General features: G+C 37.6%; 2 protein-coding genes across 8 annotated transcripts; both read right to left on the bottom strand.

Annotated features, from left to right (window-relative positions):
* Nucleotides 1–655: 655 nt before the first annotated feature.
* On the bottom strand, nt 656–2,623 carry LOC113749978 (protein DETOXIFICATION 48). The gene is made up of 2 exons (XM_027293873.1): nt 2,465–2,623; nt 656–2,325 (listed from the first exon to the last, which is right to left on the bottom strand). Exons 1-2 carry the CDS (start codon nt 2,621–2,623, stop codon nt 754–756), a joined length of 1,731 nt encoding a protein of 576 aa, XP_027149674.1. The 3' UTR covers nt 656–753.
* Nucleotides 2,624–4,606: 1,983 nt separating this feature from the next.
* LOC113749740 (sucrose transport protein SUC4) lies at nt 4,607–12,902 on the bottom strand. Of its 7 annotated transcripts, none has more exons than XR_003464578.1 (7): nt 12,118–12,900; nt 9,830–10,572; nt 9,533–9,596; nt 9,412–9,455; nt 8,368–8,536; nt 7,865–8,035; nt 4,607–5,224 (listed from the first exon to the last, which is right to left on the bottom strand). XR_003464578.1 is itself a non-coding variant. In XM_027293568.1 (6 exons), the coding sequence occupies exons 1-5, from the start codon at nt 12,626–12,628 to the stop codon at nt 8,378–8,380; spliced, it is 1,521 nt and encodes a 506-aa protein (XP_027149369.1). In that variant the 5' UTR covers nt 12,629–12,902; the 3' UTR covers nt 7,552–7,960; nt 8,368–8,377. The 7 variants fall into 7 exon arrangements, 3 of the variants coding, with proteins under 3 accessions (XP_027149369.1, XP_027149370.1, XP_027149368.1); XR_003464575.1 differs by lacking the exon at nt 4,607–5,224 and adding an exon at nt 5,898–5,969; XR_003464576.1 differs by lacking the exon at nt 4,607–5,224 and adding an exon at nt 6,149–7,029.
* Between the last annotated feature and the right edge of the window lie 6,453 nt (nt 12,903–19,355).

The following is a 19,355-nucleotide window of genomic DNA, read 5'->3' as shown; positions in this document are numbered from 1 at the left end:
TTGTAAAGAAATAAACTCCGTTCTTGAAAGTTTAGCTTTTAGCTCAATCACTTTTGGAAACCGAAGGAGGAAAGGCGGAAGAAAAGTTCATACTTTGTTAAGATTGGCAATGTCTTTTGAAGCAACTTTGTGCAGGAAAGTAGAGGGTTTTAGGAGGACAAGAACGAATAGAAAATCGCAAACCAAAAGCAAAATAAACATATAGCAAGGAAAAGTTAGCAGGATTACGCTGAGTTGTTGATGAGGATTATGCCAATTTGCCTTTTTAGGCAGTCAATGTTGTGCCCTTTTATGGAATGGAACAACAACAAAGTCAGGCGGATCCGCTCTCTCACGTCTCTTAAAACAACCGACAGCTTAACATTCCCCAAGTCCCGAAACAGCACCAATCTCATTTCCCTTCCACCACCAGATTATAAAAAAAAAAGAGAGAGAGAGAGAGAGAGCCCTTTCTGCAGTATTCGACATTAACTGTTGTTTTAGTTGATTACTAACAAGAAAATGAAAAGCCCTGCTGGACAGATTGGAAAATTTTCCAAAAATTATGGGTAATAGTTCTAATTTTATAATAGTAGGAAGGAACCAAATTAATTAAACTGTCTTCTCCAGACTCTATGGGATACAATGAGAGACAGAGTAAATAAGTAGTCATAAGTAAAAATCAAATAACCAATTTTCACATCAACCCCTCAAGGGGGACTTGGAAAAAACAAAAAACCAAAAAAGAAAAAATCTTGAGGGTTATAACTCTGATTAATGCACAATGTGGTTAGATATGAGAGGGTCAGTTTCAAGTGAAGCTGACTTCACCAACTCATCATTAGTGCACAATATCTGTTCAAGATTAACTGTCTTGCCAGCTCCATCATGCTTGGTGGTGGACTGGGAAGGCGGCGATGACACCGGCAATATAACACCACCACCAGCACCTGCTGAGGTAGTTGTTTTTGTGGTAGTAGTAGTAGTAGAAGAAGAAGATGATGATGATTTTGTTAGCTCTTTTGCTCTTTCAACTTGAACTATCCAATCCGTTCTGCATAATACATAGAGCATAAGAAGTGCACATGAGGCCTGGGCTGCAAGCAATCCCAGCCACAGCCCAGCAAACCCCATTTTTAACACGAAACCCATCAGTATTGCCACCGGCATTCCGACCAGATAAAATGATCCCAAATTGATATTTGCTCCGGTTGTAGGCCTAGCACTTCCTCTCAGCACCCCGCAGCCGGTTGTTTGGGGACAATTTCCAAGCTCACAAAGCCCAACTATGGGCAATGCTACTGATGTTAGTTCAAGAATCTCAGCATCGCTGGTGAAAAACCGGCCCCATTGGTGCCTCATCAAGATAGTGAAGAGCATTGCCGCAAGGCCTAATGCGACCGCGCAAATTAGGGAAACTATCATGGAAATGCGGGCTCTGGCTGGCCGGTTGGCTCCGAGTTCATTTCCAACTCTGGTGGAGACTCCCAGGCTCAGAGCAGACGGAAAAACATAGACCAATGAGGTTGTTTGGATGAGGATTCCCATAGAAGCAACTGTTGCTTTCGGGTTGAGTAGGAGTCCACAAAGCATTATCATGAACTCATACCACCACCACTCAAGGCAAACAGATACACAAGTTGGCACAGCTAGCGCTAGCAAAGATGACCAGCCGCGTAAACAATCCATGCTGGGAGCCACCCAAGAATCTTTATACACCCCAGAGAAATAGAGGAAGGAGCAGAGCAGAAGAAAAAGGTTTAGGTTAGTCCAAACCATTGCCAATGCAACGCCGGTGATTCCCATGTTAAAGTACCTGACTAGAAGAAAATTGAGTGGAACATGAAGGAGAACTGAGATTGCTGAGCAATAAGTTAAGGGCAATGTGATGCTTTGAGTCCTTAAATAGACACGAAGAGGGTGGAGCAGTGAAAGGAAGAAGAGGTCAGGGATTGCGTAGACTAGGAAAGTATGTGACATTGATGAGATTTCTTCATCTTGGCCGCACCATAAAAGGATTCTTTTCATGTTGAGCCACGTCAAGGAGATGGGAATGGAGGTGGAGAGGAGGAGGAGGACAGTTCTTTGCAGAGTTATGCCTAGAAGTTTCATTTGTCTGGCGCCGTAGGCTTGTCCACAAATAGGTTCCATGCCCATGGCTAAGCCTGAAATGACAGAGTAACCAGTGATGTTTGCAAAGCCTATAGCAAGAGATCCTCCTGCCAGTTCAAGCTCTCCAAGATAGCCAAGAAATAGCATGGAAATCATGGCCCTTGAATATAGTAGTAGCCCTGTCAGGGCAGTAGGTCCTGATATCTTCCCTATGGCTTTGATCTCTTGCAGGGCCTAAAAACGAAAGTAAGAATGCAAGAAATAAGCCAGGTTAGTTTGTCATGTGAATTTTTGATACATATCCTTCATCATTTAGAAAAGAGCAATTTTTATGATTTAATAGTTGATTTTACAGTGGTTATTAGGTTATTACCTCAGTAGGGGTTGGCCATCTATGAAGTTGATCATCATCATCATAATCATAATCATCATGAGTAGTGCAAATATCCATGTGTTTTTGGGGTTTTGTGAAATGATTTTTCTTAGTGTTGCAGACAAATGAGGATGGGGAAGAGGGCTTTGGATTGCACATAGCTAGCAGTGATAAGGATGGTAGTAGAAATATGTGTGCTAGCTGAGAGAATAAGCTTGAAGGCTCTCCTTGGTTGAAGTCTTGGAGAGATGTTAATGATTATTCTATGGCTTTCAAAGTAAATAAGGAAAATCCTGTTCGTTTGGGATTTTGGTGTGGTTTTTTTTTTTTTTTCTCGGTCGTGTGTAGAGGTTTTGAGTGCAAGTGATGAGGGATATTAGCTGAGTATATATACATGTAGAAATTGGGGCCTACCCTCGTTGCTCCCCAAAACGTGTCAATATGCAGATTACAGAGTCTCATAAATGTGTATGAACGAAAGGAATGCTGTGTATCACGACTGCTAATAAAGGCCGGCAAAAACTTAGATAGACCTGGTCATATAATAAGTTATAATATGGTTTCAATGTTGTAAAATCTTCAATTCTTGAATTAGTAGCAGGGTGGTGTGACAAAATTTCGACTATATAACCGGGCCTACCCCAACCATTTGCCATAAAGACCACCATAGAGCTTTTGAAGAGAAGGGATAGGGACCGACCTATCTTTTCAACCGCTCCCTCTTACAACTCCTTACTATTCCCCCGCCCCCCTCTTTTTATCTCGAAGACTTGTAGTAATTACTTTCTTCGTTTTATCTTCTCTCAATCGGGACACATGTCAAATGATGGACTGCGGACTTCGTTTTCAAGTGTTATTGTTGTTTTTAACAGATGGAGAATAGGGCCCTGGCACAAGTATAACACAGCCATACGTTAGATTAATAAAACTCTTTGATCTTATCTAGTAAATAGTCATTAGTGGTGAACTGAATACTTTAATTGAGATGGTTTCTCTTTATAGTTATTATTTAATAAATGATATAGGTGGTGGATGCATTTGTTTTAAACCGTCCACCATAAGCATCAACCTGTGCCTGTCTCCAAGAAGCTAGGTTTTATTTGCCATCATGAAGTGCTCTTGTGTTGTGTGGCATATGTCAAGGAGGGTTTTTTTTAGTTAGTTGTAGTTTGGTTAACTTTTGGAGGATAATCTTTTAAACCTTCTCTTTTTTAGGTTTTGGTCACTACGCCATCTCTTCTACTCTCAAGAAGTCTCAACTCAAAGTGAAGAAAGCATCACAGGAATATTTTTTTTTTTTTTAAAAAAAAAAAGAGGTTATCTTCGGATTGCCAAGTGGATTGAATGGATTGACGAGCAATCCAATTCCCTTGTAGTTGTGTTGAAATGACGCAGCATATTGGCATATAATTTGACAGGGCAGCGAAGTGTGGCCATTAAAATGCTGGCATGTTCTAAGGCAACCATGCATGTAGCTTCTTTCACAGCCCATGTGATGCTCCATAGTCAAGCATGACTTCTGTTGTCTTCAACCGCTTTCAACAGCCAAACGCCCCCTGGCTACTTGCCCATTTTGAGAGCTACAAGTATTATGTAATTTCTGTGTTTTGAGGCCCCATTTGGTTTTGGCTCCCTATGTTGTGTAATAGTGAACCAACCAATGAATGGGGCGACACATATTGAGTAGAGAGACTTGTAGTAAGAATAGGAGTTATCATTGTTTCCTGCCAAGAAGCGGCTGGCCGTGTTTTGGCTTCCTCCAAAGATCTTAAGCCATCAACCATATTAAGTCTAATCAAGATATAAAATGTCGGTTTTTGGTGGGCCTTTTTGATGTGGGCTGGCAATGCTTGCTTCGAGTCGTCCTAATGATAAAAGGGGACCTTCATTTGTGGGAGATCTTTTGCTCTATCTTTAATGCAACTAGGTTAGTGACGAATGGGGTTGGTGCCCTGTTGGTTTCAACCCCAGTTTGCACTCGATAATGAGACCTTGAAACGTCTAATAATAACTGTGCTGTAGAGTTGCTCTTCATGATTGAGATTGAGATAATCAAAGACATATATATATATATATATATGAAGAGCAGTTCAAATCTCCTCCAAAAAACAGAAGAGGGGGGGGGGGGGTCCTGTGTCCACTCTACAATGCTGGCTGGTCCCTTGGCTACAAACAAAGACGTACCACCAACAGTAACAGGACGAGGGAAGTTGAAGGGGCCAAAAGTGCAAGTCCTGTGGATCTTTTAACCTTTTTAATATGGCAATATAAAAGTTTATCCTCATGCACTTCTTGCATACATGGGGTGAAGAGGGAGGGTGGGGGGTGGTGGTGGTGGAGGTTGGTATTTTATCCATCCGTCTACTATCTATCTATCATGCAAAGGGAGGGAGGGACCACAATGGTTAATGGGGTTGACAGTTCATGGCTGTATTGGGAACCGGCAGATGGAAGAAAGGAAACACATTTTGAAAGATAAGTACGTGCAAGAATTGCAGCCATTTAATTTGTATCCCATTTCTCACAACACGGAAGATAGTGTCTCAAAGTGGGGGCCTCCGCTCGTGTCACTGGAGACTGTCTGTAAGCCGTAGATAGGAGGCCTCCGCCATCATCTCCTCCCTCTCTCTGAAACCAAGAACAGCACTGATTTTCTGTCACTGTATTTTTCACACACACACACACAGAGGAGAGGTTCACAGTCACAGTCTGAGAGTCTGAGCAACTTCAAGAATCAGCCTCCCCTTTCTTTGTTCCTTTCTGCAAGAAATATTATTAATTTCCTTTGAATCAAACATATATCGCGCTGTCAGACTACATGTGTCTCCAGCTCCAATAATATAATTTTTGCAGCTGTGAGAGAGAAGATAAGAGAGTGCTCTTTCCTGTTTACCCTGCGTGGTGCAGCAGAACCTTTGGAGGTAATTGTCCAGTCTTCAAAAATTGTTTGTTGCATTCTTCTTCTGTTTCATTTTTTCTGTCCCGTTCGTTTGCATATTTAGCAATGTAGTTATAACAAAACCAATTTGAGATTTTGCCACCCTAACTGGGGAAGTGGGGTTCACCATGGAGTTTGATTCCATGACACCATAGCTAGGGAAAAATTGACAAAGTTCTAGGATCAAGAAATGGAATGGATCTGATTCACGTGCACGGCCCAATGTGATAATTGATACCTGAGGTTTTTTTTTTAGTTATTCTTATATGCAGGATCAGAAACAGGGCTCAACCACATTGTTGTACTGCCAAGGCTTAAACCGTAAAGCAACTCACTAAAACAGCAAAAGCATTTCCTCATCGTTCAAGTTATTTCCCTGTTTCAGTGAAAGTCACTGAAGAGGAGGAGGAGAATAATTATTCTGTAACAACTAACAAGAACAGATTCCTCGATACCGGTTTCTTCCTAGCAAATAGGGAGTTTTTTTGGGGGGGGGGGGGGCTATTATTCTCTCCTTTCTCTGCGCCATCAAGTTGTTTAGTCCATTAACTTTAATTTACACTGTATCTGCAAAAGGGCCATCCAGGAAACTTGATGAGGAGAACAGATACATTATTCTTACGAAAAATATCTTGTCATTCCAAAGTTGATTCCAGACAAACTTGACTCTCACTATGTGTTTCAATTTAAAGCAACTCCTAAATGACATTTATCGTGTGCTTATTATCTCATTTTAGGAGAGACTTTACAGATGTTTCTGGTGCACTAACAAGAAGCTCTACCCAGTCTGCAGAAGGCAGACCTTCCTTCGATTGATGCTCACTAGTGCAAAATACATAATAGGAATTTATTCCAAGGTTCAGATGCAAGGAAGGAAAAGAGAGAATAACGGAAGAGGGAATCCTTCACAGAAATCAACCAAACCTTATGGATTACAAGTTTCAGAAAATGTACGAAAAGAATACAATGTACCAAGACATCTACGTTGAAGTCACAATCAAGGCATCATTCCATGAACTGTTAGCCACCAATCATATACCTTACAGGAAACATTTAGCAATTTTGCACACCAAAGGTTCAGATTCATAGATTCCAGCACATTATCAAAACCGCATCACTTGTAAGCAGTCGAAATTCCTCTAATAAATAAACATTGCATACAAAAGATTTTGCTTTAGTAAATATATCCCCATGAAGTGTAGCTTAGAAACTATAAACCAAAAGATAGTAATTGCATAACCTGGAACTACTGACGAAGCTTCTTTTCGTTTAACCACATGAACGCCACCAAAACCACCTCCCTTGAATCTTAATAAAAATCTTCTTAGTTTTAGATGCTACAACAATCTCAAATGTTGATCTTAGTTGAATTTGCTATTTCCTGCATGAAGAGACTAACAGCAAAAGTAACTTATTCCTAGAGTACTCAAGACTGCTAGAGAAATCGAGCAAATTGCAGCAGTCCTGAGATGATAACATTCATGTCAGAGGAAGGAATGCTCATTTGAGTGTCAAATCCACCAATGTCCAAGAGAAAGAAGCTCCACAGGAGTCCACTCCTTTTCATTAGGTCTTCAATCCACAAGAAACTTGTTTACATTTCATCAGCGCTTCAGTCCCTGGTCAACTGACAAGGAAAATGAGCAGTTGGGGTGCATAGTACCATACTACTCCTCAGCGCTTGGCAAATTTTACGTTCACCAACAGCCCAAACGTTTCAAACCTCGATCTAATTTCCATAGCCCAAATGTTTTCAATATAACCTTGATCTAACTTGCATATCAAGCCCTAATTGCTTCAGGAAATCCACCCAATGGAAACTTTTGAAACAATAGACCCAGAAGCTCACTACAAACTAGGAAGTGAATGTCTTCCTTTGCTCCAAAAAAAAAGCTAACCATGGATTTCCATATAATAGAATTTACTTGCAACATACAGTTTTACCCTGCGTAATGTCTATACTTGGAGATGTTAACACACAAAACAAGCAATGGCATTCTTTTTCTATAATCATGCTTGTTATTATCCTCAGCTAAAATCTGCTGAAAGCAGAATCAAGAAGTGCGCTCAAAGAAACCTGACTATAGAGTACCTCAGCTTGGAGCAAGGCGAGAATATAGCAATCCAAATGAGAAAGGAAAGATCACAATTAAAAACATAAATATGTAATATGTAACAAGCACGAGGATTTTTACCCCCTAGTTGTTATTGTCCAGCTACAGCAGAGTCCAGCGAGATTAGCGATATTGATGTATGATAGGATTCTTTTGATATCAATAGTATAACAAGCATAAAAGAAATTTTACATCTTAATTACAGACTCGATTTTGTTTCCACATACAGAAAGTAGAAATAAATTGAATATGTTGAAATAAATATCATCCAAAGCTATTGACAAAATCTTGAGTTATAGAACTCTGTTGCTAACACATTGTGCCAAAAAATTCGATACAACAAAATACCTCATTGTGGAGCCTGGATATTAATCCTTTGATGGTGGAATAGCCAAAATTCCACATGCCACAATGATTTAAGTTCCTGCCAGCATTGGGATTCACCTGCACCATATCCTTGGCTCCCATAAGACGCCAATCCAATGGTGGGCAGCAGCAAAATTACTTCAAGTAAATAGCCTAAGAAAGAAATACAAAATCAGAGGAAAGACGGTATCGTCTTTGAATTGAAGAAAAAATATTTATTTAACGCCCTCTAAGAAAACTAAAATATATTCTAACCACAATATATCGTCATATTGGGTGTTCTGATAGTATTCACAAGTTGGCAGTTCATGAGTGCAAGGAAAATACAAAAGGAGAAGAAAAAGTGAAGGCAGTAAATACACTCATGATTATTTTAACATTAGTCCCAAAAAAGCGTTCAGGATGGAAACTTGTATGTCACCAAAATCCAGTAAATTTTGTTTATTTACTGAAGTACATGGAAATCTTCTTAAATTCGTGTTTACCTATCATACCTCAGGGGAGGATTCTTGATTTTTCCACCCTTGTTCGAGGAATTGCCAGAATGGCTATGAGTCCACTAGCAAATGCTGAAACAGCTGCAACTGCAAAGGCTGGTGAGTTGCCACCACCAAATAGCTCATCCCAAGGTCCGCTTCCAAGAGAGACCAAAATCTATTGTCAAAATCCAAAGACATGTCATCAACAACATGCCATTTTTAGGATTAGTTGTATAACACATCTCTCTCCCCACCTCTCCCCCCCCCCCACAACAAAAAAAAAAAAAGGGAAAATAAGAGAGGAAAACAGACAAGAAAGAAGAAAAAGGAAGGAATATGGTGCAAAAAAGTGTGGTGGATAAGAGGATAGGAGATGTGGGGACGGGATACTACACGTCACATAATTCTGCCCTCAATTCAGATGGTATCTGCCAAAACTTGGATATTGTGTTTACAAAATCTAAAAGAAGAAAAGCAATAAACATGACAGAACGATAGAACGGTTGCTACTTCAATATCATGAAATGAAGTCCTAATTCAGGCCTGTCTGTAAATAGATCAAATGGGTTTTATGTAAATCACTGAGTTAAGTAGAAAATATGCATGCATACCATCCTACAAAGACGGGCATGTTAATATGTTCATTTCCAGCTTAAATTCCATCCTCAAAAAAATGACAGAGGAAAAGGTAAAGCTGGCAAAACAAAGATGCCATGTGATGTAGAAAATTGTATTCTGAAATGTTCTTTCTCCTAGTCTTGCTTGGTCTTCATACTTTTTTTTTTTTTTTACACCAAAGGTTGACAGATCAAATTGAAGTGGATGTTTCAAACTGGTAATTTAATTGTCAACTATGTTATTTCATTAGTGAAAACTGGTTTCAAAATCAATTTTTGGAAAACTCTGTTTAGGTTTAACCTGCCAGATGAATGTAACCAGTCTCTTCCAAGAGCGAGTCAATGCTAGCTTAGACAACCTAGATGGCAGTAAAATGAACCAAAACCAGTGAACCAACAAATGGAATAACTCTTGAGAGAACCAGATCTATACCTGTGGGACCACAATTGCCAAATTGAGAACACCCATTGACAATCCTGCATGGTTGAAATGCATGGCTCAAAGATTCATGCCTTTCCATCAGTATAAGGTCAAAATGTTTAAAAACACATACCCTGGCCAAGCCCTAAAGCATCAATCCGTGAGGATATCAAGGCATAGGGAACACTGTAGGTTATCTGCAAAGCAAGTAACAAGGTTGGGTTCTTTCACGAAATGCTCCAAACTTGGATATCTAAGTACTTCCAAAGGAATATCAGGATGAATAATTAATTCCTAGGTCCTTTTAAATAGCCAATTCGCTAATCTGTTCAACAATATAGGCAATCCTGAAAGAGCTCAGCAAAATAAATTACAAAGCCTCAAACTTAATCTCTGGGTAAGACTTGGTACAAAAAGTAAAGATACATACCGCGAGGGGAATCCCAAGAATGGAAAATACTACCAGTGCAGCAATCACAACACCATCTGGAGGAAGATGGTCACCAATGTCCATATGAGTTCTGACTGCAGCAATTATAAGCATTGCAACAAAACAAAGAGACATGATGATGTTTGAAACTCCCCATGTAAAACCAGCCCCCCATTTCCGGCAGAGCTTCTCCATGAGCACTGAAGTTACTCCAAGGAACACTGAATTCAACATTAGACCAAAAGCACCCATTCTGACTCCAACACTGTAATTCTGGCCAACATTTGGCTCCCCACCATAAATTTCTCGCCCCATCCAATCAGTATCAAAGAGAAGAAAAGGAAACCATCCAATCCAATTCAAAGCAATAGCAAGCAAGATAATCCATATAACCCCAGTGAAATATTTAAAAGTTCCAAACATTTCCCAAAGGAAAGCTTCTTGTTCATGGCTTGACTGTTCAGAACTTCCTTCTACAGAAGCAGGTGAACCATGGAGGGAATCCAGCGGCTTCTCCTGGGCTCCTGATATGCTTATATATGTCGTAATTGCTATAAAGATAATGTCAATAAGGAAGGCGGCCTTAAGATTTGCACAGTTGACGTTGCACGCAGAACTGAGCGTAAAGGGTAAAAGTTTGAACCAACCACTGTAAGCTCCAGTGGCATAGCCAAGGATATTTCCAACAGCCATCCATAGTGAAAAATATGCATTTGCTACTCGAGTCCTCCGGTGATCCTTTTCTAATATGAAACAGTAAAATGGCAAGCGTTAATTTCTGATTGGCTGTGGGTGCAAGTTATCACCTCTTTCCCTGGGGGAGAAGATTGAAATAAAAAAAGCACAGACCATGAACTTGCTGGAACTGATAGCGTGAGTTTGTTTTTCTCCTTCTATGAGGATAGAAACGTATCAGATAATTGACGACATAACTCTATGAAGCCATGCTACACTAATATGCTCTAAGTTAATTATATCTGATAAATAAATCTACATCTGCTGCCACATATCTTCAACCATATACTTCCCACTTATACCATCTGTTATCAGCTAAAGAACCACACTTTTCCAACAAGCATTTCACCTTAAATTCGCAAGTACCTTATGTGGAATTCCAGCATGACTTATTACTCAACATTATGCACTTTCACAATGCAATACCGTGTAAAAAGATGTAGGAATCATGCATAGCCCCATCAATCATTCGCTCCAAGAATTGAGGCATTAAAAGAGTTATATAGTTCCACATAATGTGTCACTAACCACATTCCAGAATCAAAAGTCTATGACTTGATGACTAAAGTAACTTTAGAGCGTCAACATCTTCGTATAGGTCTCTGCAGTCATTTCAACTCAAGTGCAATGTCAGTCATGCTACGAGGAGCACTTGTAAATTTAATATACTAACCAATTCCCTTCTAAGTGAATGGGATTCCACATATAGTAGCCCAAACAGTTAAATCACCGGCAAATGCATTAATCCCTAAGCAACACAACGTTATGCAAAGAAAAAGTTATTTGCGCTCGTAATTACCACAGTTAAAATTGGAGGGCATTGTAAATATTTTAATCATTTCTTACTTTATCTGAATGATCTTACTAAAACTAAAAAATCATCCCTAAGCCGGGGCCCATTGCTTATGTGCAAAAAGACGAAGGAAAATCAAGCACCACTTTTTTCTTTGCTTCTTCTTTCAGTCACTTCTTTTCTTCTTGGAGCCCAGTATTTCCCAAAGGAAGAAATGCACCGAGGGATCCACCAGTTCCACAATTCCAGCTCTGAGGGCATTAGAGTCAATGTCATACTCAATTAAAACGCCTAGAACATCATTATTCCTCGTAGCCTCGACCCCAATGGCTCCATAATAACTCCAAGCGACTTCCATGATTAAAACTTCCCCTTTCACTCACCAAAAGTTTACGCCGCACATGTCCAAAACATTAAAAAAGTAAAACATATCGTCACGTTTCCCAAGAAAATACGACACAAAAATAAATAAATAAACACAAGTATAATTGCGAGCATTTCGAGAAAATATTCAGCTCAGCAGAGCAGACGGCCGGCACGTAAAAGAGAAATCCAAATATATTCAGCAAAAATATTTTAAAATGTTTTTTTGGAGGTTGAGGATATAATTCAGTAAAATTTTGCATAATTTTTGTACCATCACTAACTTACAGAGCTCAGCGTTCCCATCTTGCATGCAAATTAAATTAAACTTAAATTCACGCATACTATACGTATGCCTCGCGTATAAAGTACGTATACATGCGTATGGAGTACGTACCAGTTAGATCAGCGAGGAGAGCTCTACAAGGACCTTGCGTCATGTTATTCGCAACATCGAGGAGCCAAAACCCTATGACGAAAGCCACAATAGCGCGTAGCTTGATTTCCCCGCGGTCGCCGAAAAGCCAGCCGATATCAGCCGAGAAACCGATGACGAGAACGGCAACGACGATCGATGCCGCGCCGGCAATAATAAAAGGCCTTCGACGGCCGAGCCGACTTTTGCACCGATCGCTCATGTGACCAACCAGCGGTTGAACGAAAAAACCGGAAATCGGTCCGCATAACCATATTATACTCGCCCAGGCGTGAGGAATCCCGAGTTCTTGTACGTAGGGAGTCAGTAACGATAACTGTAGCGCCCAACCGAACTGAATTCCGCACGCGACGGATGAGACTCGGAGAAGAAAACGTAAGGGGACTCGTTGTGGTCGAACCGGTTCCCTAACCGGAGGACGAGTTGCTCTCGGTTTGTTTTTACCATGCCCTTCGGCCTCCGGCATCGGCATTCGACTGTTGAGGACTAAAGTGGAGTGGAAAATTTGAGCTGGTGGAGTGAAGAGGAGAAAAAGGGAAAATGGAGGATTTAGTTGAAAGATTCGGAAAATATAGGCCCTTATATTTGGAGAAAATTACGGGACAAACGGAGAGGGAATGGATAGGGGTAGGGGTTGTAATAATGGTTGAAGTGTGAGGGCGAAGGTTAAGGCGAGTTGGGGCTGGATTGGAAAGAGGGAGTATAATACTACTATTTGAAGCAGCGGGCGAGTTTTCGTTGATTGGAAGGTTTTGTTAGTGGACTTGCGGGTGAAATCCGCCTGCTGAGGATTGTTTGGATTGATTCTAGAAAAGATCTGGTCTTAATAACGGGAGTTACGACGATGATAAACCGGCGACAACCGCCGATGCCGTTCCGAATCCGACGCCTGTTTGTTGGTACTTCGACTTCAAGACACTCCTGTTATTTTTGTTTTCCTATCCATAACTTAAGCAAAGCTACCAAAAGACTTTGATACGATAGAAGTTTGGAGTAGAAGGATGAATTAAACTAGTTGATATTTAAATTGGAGTTTGGTTTGATCCGGCCCAGTTCGAGTTTGGTTCATCAATTAGTTAAATTAAATTGAAATAATTAAAATTCACCCAAATTTGATTCGAGAAATAAATAAGTTACATAAAAATAAAATTTTAAAATTATTAGAATAATTAAATAAATTTAAATATTAAAATATTTGACTTAATTAGATTCGTTTACTGGATGTTATAGGATGATTTTTCTTTAATAATAAAGTGTGAATAAATTAGATTCATGATGTTGTTTTTCTCTTTCTTTCGTCATTCTACATAAATCATCATAGTGAAAAAGAGAAATAAATAATTAAACGAAAGCAGAACGGGGTTTAGAGTGTACCTAGTTGTAACTTTGTTAGAACAGGTCCTAAGATTTGGTTGAGTTCTTGGTTGGCTTCATAATTATCCTGAGTTGGAGATATTCCTTTCGTGCATGAATGAATCATTCGAGCCCGTGCATCTAGGCCTGTCAACGGGTCGGGTCTAAATCCGGATCCGGACCGAATTCGTGAAATTATTGCGGGTATGGGTAGGGATTTAATTCCGTTTTCCGGATCCGGATCTGGATCCGTTTTGTCAAACAAAAACGGGTCGGATACGGAATATAGTATTCCGCCCCGTATTAGACCCGGATCCGGATATAAATGAATTAATAATTTAAAAAATATATATTTATCAATACAATTTGATTAGGGTGATGTATTTGAGTAAAGTCAATTTAATTTCTTTTCTTATTTGGTTTTTTCTTTGCATTAGTTAGAAATTAGTTTACAAATATATTTTTTTCTCATTTTTATTAGAAATTATAAAGTTTGCTAAATTTGTTCGGGTAGACCCGACCTGGATCCGGGACCCGCCGGATCCGGATCCGGAACATGAAATAAAAGACCCGTCGGATAAACGGGTCGGGTCTGGATCAGGAATAGCAATTCGGGTCCGGGTCCGGAATAATGAATTCCGGCCCGGACCCGACCCGTTGACAGCCCTACGTGCATCTTAATTTTAATAATCGCATGACGCCATCAACTTTGAGTACACGCTGAAGTTAATTGTACATTTCTGTCTACAAATCTCATCAACTTGTACCTGGACTGGACGGGGATTTCAGAAACTCTCCAGGATGTTGAGTTGTCTAGCAGCACCAAAAGAAATCAAACTCGAGATCAATAGGAAACAAATGTACGGTCCATAATACGAATTGATAACGTTATGGGATTCTTTGCTTGCTGACATAACGTTACATAACATTTTTACTAGCGAGCACGCATCGTTAGTTAGCGAGGGAAGGTCGGATTGAACGATAAAATAGAAAAATTGTAAATAAGAGACTTGGTTCGAGACCTTTCATTTATTAAAAGAGAAAAAGTTTAAAAAAAAGGGCATCGTTAATATAATTAAATTATATTTAATTTAGTATGTGAATGCATATACAAAAATATATTTACTCAAACTTAATTAGCATATAAATACACATATTTACATTTAAACACTTTTTTTTTTATTAATTTCAGTCTACAAAAAATTAAGGCCTTGTTTGGATTGCCGTTTTCCGTCGAAAAATTACGTCGTTTTCCGTGATCATATTTCTTTATTACATTTTTTTCTCACATACATCAAATCGCTACAGTAATTTTTTCATAAAAAATCATGAAAAATACAATCCAAACACAACCTAACTGTTTTTCTTAACAAGTATCCGATGAACATTAATAATTTATGGACAAGCCCATGTCACAATAGCAAAAACACATGTCATAATCACTTGACAAGTTGTCAACAAAAGTCTCACTATTCAGACAAAGAAAGCTTAGTGGGGTCGAGAGCAGGTATACAATGTTGCCCGGAAATTGCACTTCTTGCGAAGGTGAAGGGTTAAGATATCTCCTTTTTATTAAGCAGAGGCCTAAAAACATGCTAAACTAATATAATACTAATAACTATGGGGACAATCCTAAACAAACGCGCATACTATAATATAAGTCTATAATTGCTAGGCTTGGTAAAGGTGCTTTTCATTAATTGGGGCGGCCGTGTATGATTGCAAATTTGCTTTACACCTTTCATATCACACAGAACGCTTTATAGTCGGCTTTGTGATGCAGATTTTGGTGTAAGAATTTCATTCGTTCTTTTTCATTTCTTTTTACCGATTCCATGGATCTCTTGTATGATTGCCATTCGTTTGCAGTTGTTTTGTTGAGCTGTACAATTTGTTTTTTAACAGGAACTCGCGGCAAAATCTTGTCGTTTTATTTGGCTATTTTTAGTAGCTTCAAAGTGTTTTGACACGCTTCAACTTGGAGGAAAAGATAAGCCACCTGGGACGCAAAGTGCAAGTTGTGACCACATGGTTTGTTTCCATGAATCAATTTTAAGGGAAAATGTACTGCCATTGCCTCACTTTTGGCAATTTCTCGTGTTTGCATTATTTTTCTTTGGCTGAGTTCTGTTCAAGGATTTAGAAAGGGTGTTTATTTCGGAGGTCCTCCCAACGCCCCCCCCCCTCTCCTTTTTTTTTGAAGGAAGAGGTCTGTTTCCAATAAGAGCGGCTTGGTCAAAAGTTTAGCGAGCTCGAGCTTGAACTATTCGTTATGTGTAACGAATCGAGTTCGAACATCAGAAGTAAACACTCAATTAAGCTCTTCGAATCGAGTATTTATATTATTTATATATTATATATTTTAATTAAAGAATGAGTATTATGGGTTCATATTTTAATAAATTTACATGAAGTAATATTTAGTAAAAAAAAAGTGATAAATGATAAAATGGTAATATAATAAATCTAAAATATTAAAAGAAAAACTTAAACTCGAACTCGAATAGTTCGAATTTAATAAGTGTTGCAATTTACTCAAATTCAAACGAGTCAAATTCAAACTCGAGCACGGTGATTCCCGAACTCGACTCAATTAGATAGCACCCCTAATTTTCAAGTGCTCAATAATCTTGATGTTACCTTTTTGTTTTAAAGAATCCGTAAGGTATGTCTTGTTTAGAAGAATGTTGATGGCAACGTTCGGTACCAAGTAGTGTCATTCATCATTCTGTTTACCCGTGTAGTCGTACTCCCATGTATTCATCTGATTGATTAAATATTCTCCTGCAATTATGTACTCCACTAGTGTACTAAATACAGAATGGGGGGTCTTAGTTCGAAGAAGAATTTAGAAAAGAATAGGAATATTTTCGGGCAACCAAAACCTTTCTAATATGTCAAGAAATATTCTTAAAATTTTTCTTGCGAAAACTAGCAATCCAAACATTTAGCACTAAAAGTTACTTGAAACAGATGAATATACATAAACATTACTTTTGACTTATAACCGGTGTATAATCTTTAAGTTCCGCATCCCCACAAATTTCCATTTATGAATCCATGGAGCGCTTTAGACTTTTTAGACTCTAAATTATGATAGATTAAATTATAGAAATATTGTTGTTACTGTAAAAAAAAAAAAAATCCATGGAGTCCTTCGTTTCCTCACTAATCATCTCAGATGAACACTAACGAACACAGTGCATTACCCTTTCAAGATCATCCGCAAATGGAATGGCTCTTTTGTTTTTTTTTTTTTTGAAATGTTGCAAGTATTATTCATAATTAATGAAGTCATATTCTTTTGTCTGAAAAGTTTGCTCGAAAAATTCCAAACCATGATATTTCCACATATAATTTACATAACATAATAATGGTTTTATTTAATCTAGCTGTCACTAGTCAAAGCTGGTTTTCACCGAAAAAGAAGAAAAAGGTCATAGTCACACCTTTTTGTGAACAAATTGCCTAAGAGTAAGAACGACTCTACTTCTTTTTTTTTTTTTTTTTTCGACTCTACTTAATAGGATTTTCCTAGTATTAAACTGTACACATAGTAATCTACATGGACCCGTCGAATTGTCATAACAAATAATCAAATCGATTCCAGTTGGACACCAAATTGAATTGATGTTATGGTTATCGTGGGGGTTACTATGGTCTATACTCTATAGTTCTATTAACAATAAGCTCCGGGTAAAGCGGATGAAACTGAAGATAAGATCAATAAAAGATGGGAGCGAGTTAGCCAGTAGTCGCTGAAATTTTTGAATAATAAAGATGTGACCACTCAACTACTAATAATATATTTTAATTTATTGAACTATTAAATATATAGATTTTAGCTCGTTCAGTCCGATTCTACTATTAACTCTATCGGATCTAAATGTTACTTGTTTGTTTCTTCTACTATTTACTAGGGTGCAGGTGCGTGCGTGTGTGTGTGTGTGTGTGTTTTTTTTTTTTTTTGGCTTTGACACATAGTAGTATCCATTATCCGGCAGTTGTTTGGCAGCTGATGCAATCATGCAATAAAAATATTAGAGGTACTTGAGCTGTGCAAAGCACAGCTTGGCCCCCTAGAAATTTAGTCAAACACATAACATCAAATTATTTTGGCACATGATGAATCAATAGAAATATAGGAGAAAATTGGGCCTCAAAACAATTAAAATTAACAAATGTTATTTGAACTCTCATTTTTGTTAATCACATTTTCACTATTATTTTTATCATATAGTTTTTATTTATAGTAGGAATACAATTAATAAAATATGGAGTATAAATAAAATTTCCCTCAAAATTTGTTGTGAAGAGAAATTCCATCTATGAAGTTAATACCCCTATTTATTGTGATTTGAATAAAGATTTTTGAACTATTATTATGATAATACCCAAAAAAGAGAGAAAATCAATACACTACAAGTGCATTGCTGTATTAATTAGCAGCATAGTCTTAGTTGTAACTAAATCAAAAGTAGTCATAATGCTTCCAGTATTTTAATAATGAGAAAAAGTTTAGAAAGCCACTAAGACATGTCACAATCTTCAACATCAATATAACTTATTCTAAAGTTTCACATTTTTCTTTCTTTCTTTATTTAAATCCCGTTTAAAGGTGACAATATTATCCTGTAGCTCCAGAATATAAATAGCAAGGTTAGATAAAAATATATGAATTGCTATGTTTCCAGATCTATATATACAAATTAGAATTGAACCATTTTTTTTATTGCAAAAACATCTTCCTAATCAAAATTGAATTTTCTAACAATTTTTAATTGTGACTTCTACCACCAACTACAATTTTTATATGCCAACCCAATTGATACTACAGAACCTAAATAATTAAAAAACAAACAAAAATTAACGTTAGTTTAAATATATACAAAATCTTATAGAACACAGAGGTTACACAAAATTGTATCTTTTCTCTTTAAAAAATACACAAAATTGTAGATAATTATAAAATGTAACCAAAAAACAAAGAAAAAGAAAAAAAATATGAAGTAAGAAATCAAATCGTGGGAGGAGAAAAGAAAAGAAAGAATTATTGTTCTATTCTTCATAGAAAATGATCATTGGTATAAAATGAATTCTAAGATCTTTTTACATATTTTAATATTTCACCTTTTATCCATGAAAAATACCAAATAATAGCATCATCCTATAAATTTAACAAACAAATGTCAGTTGACTATAACATTATGATCGAAGAATAGAGCAAATATGAGAGATTAGACATGAAGAAAAAAAAAAGGAAGAAAAGAAAATGTAAAATGGGATAAAAAATAATAATAAAAACTTCTCTTTGTTAAGTAGCTAATCATCTCGACGAAAAAAAAAGAACATGGCAACAATTTTAGTTAGATTAGTTTTAAAAAATAAAAAATAACAGCACTTGTCGCAAGAAGAAGAAGAAGCGACACAGTTGATTTTCTGAAGGAGAAAAAATATTTTAATTATTTTGGCCCAATTGAATCAAAAAAGGGAAGGAAAAGTTTAGCTAAAATGACCAAGAATCTACTTGTCAAAAATATGTGCAATACATGTGTCAAAAAGATGAGGTGCTATAGTAACTTGGCTTTTTTCTTATATAATAGGTAGATAGAGGGGCCAAAAAATAATGGGAGGCTAGTATTTTAGTACTGTATTTAAAGAATAAAGCATAGTATAGTTAATTTTAGGAGCGGATTGCTCTTATTGACTTGTTTGTTTCTTCTGATGAGTGCGTGCTTACACCCCATGTTTGGTAAGCATGAATAGCATGGAAAGAAAAGGCCTTCCAAGCCTTTCCAACTTATTAATTTTATTCCAAATTTGGTATAAATCATTTAAATGGAAAA

This window comes from Coffea eugenioides, chromosome 10, assembly GCF_003713205.1.
Source record: "Coffea eugenioides isolate CCC68of chromosome 10, Ceug_1.0, whole genome shotgun sequence".
Taxonomy (NCBI): Eukaryota; Viridiplantae; Streptophyta; class Magnoliopsida; order Gentianales; family Rubiaceae; genus Coffea; species Coffea eugenioides.
This window is presented reverse-complemented; position numbering and strand designations above follow the sequence as displayed.

What these genes read in the sequence shown, in the direction of transcription:
- LOC113749978 (XM_027293873.1), bottom strand. Translation starts at nt 2,623, where the DNA reads ATGTGCAATCCAAAGCCCTCTTCCCCATCCTCATTTGTCTGCAACACT. An exon ending in GATGGCCAACCCCTACTGAG is followed by an intron (nt 2,326 to 2,464) that starts GTAATAACCTAA and finishes TTTCGTTTTTAG; the next exon opens with GCCCTGCAAGAGATCAAAGC.
- LOC113749740 (XM_027293568.1), bottom strand. Translation starts at nt 12,628, where the DNA reads ATGCCGATGCCGGAGGCCGAAGGGCATGGTAAAAACAAACCGAGAGCA. An exon ending in TTCTTGGGATTCCCCTCGCG is followed by an intron (nt 9,597 to 9,829) that starts GTATGTATCTTT and finishes CTTGCTTTGCAG; the next exon opens with ATAACCTACAGTGTTCCCTA. An exon ending in TGCTTTAGGGCTTGGCCAGG is followed by an intron (nt 9,456 to 9,532) that starts GTATGTGTTTTT and finishes TCAACCATGCAG; the next exon opens with GATTGTCAATGGGTGTTCTC.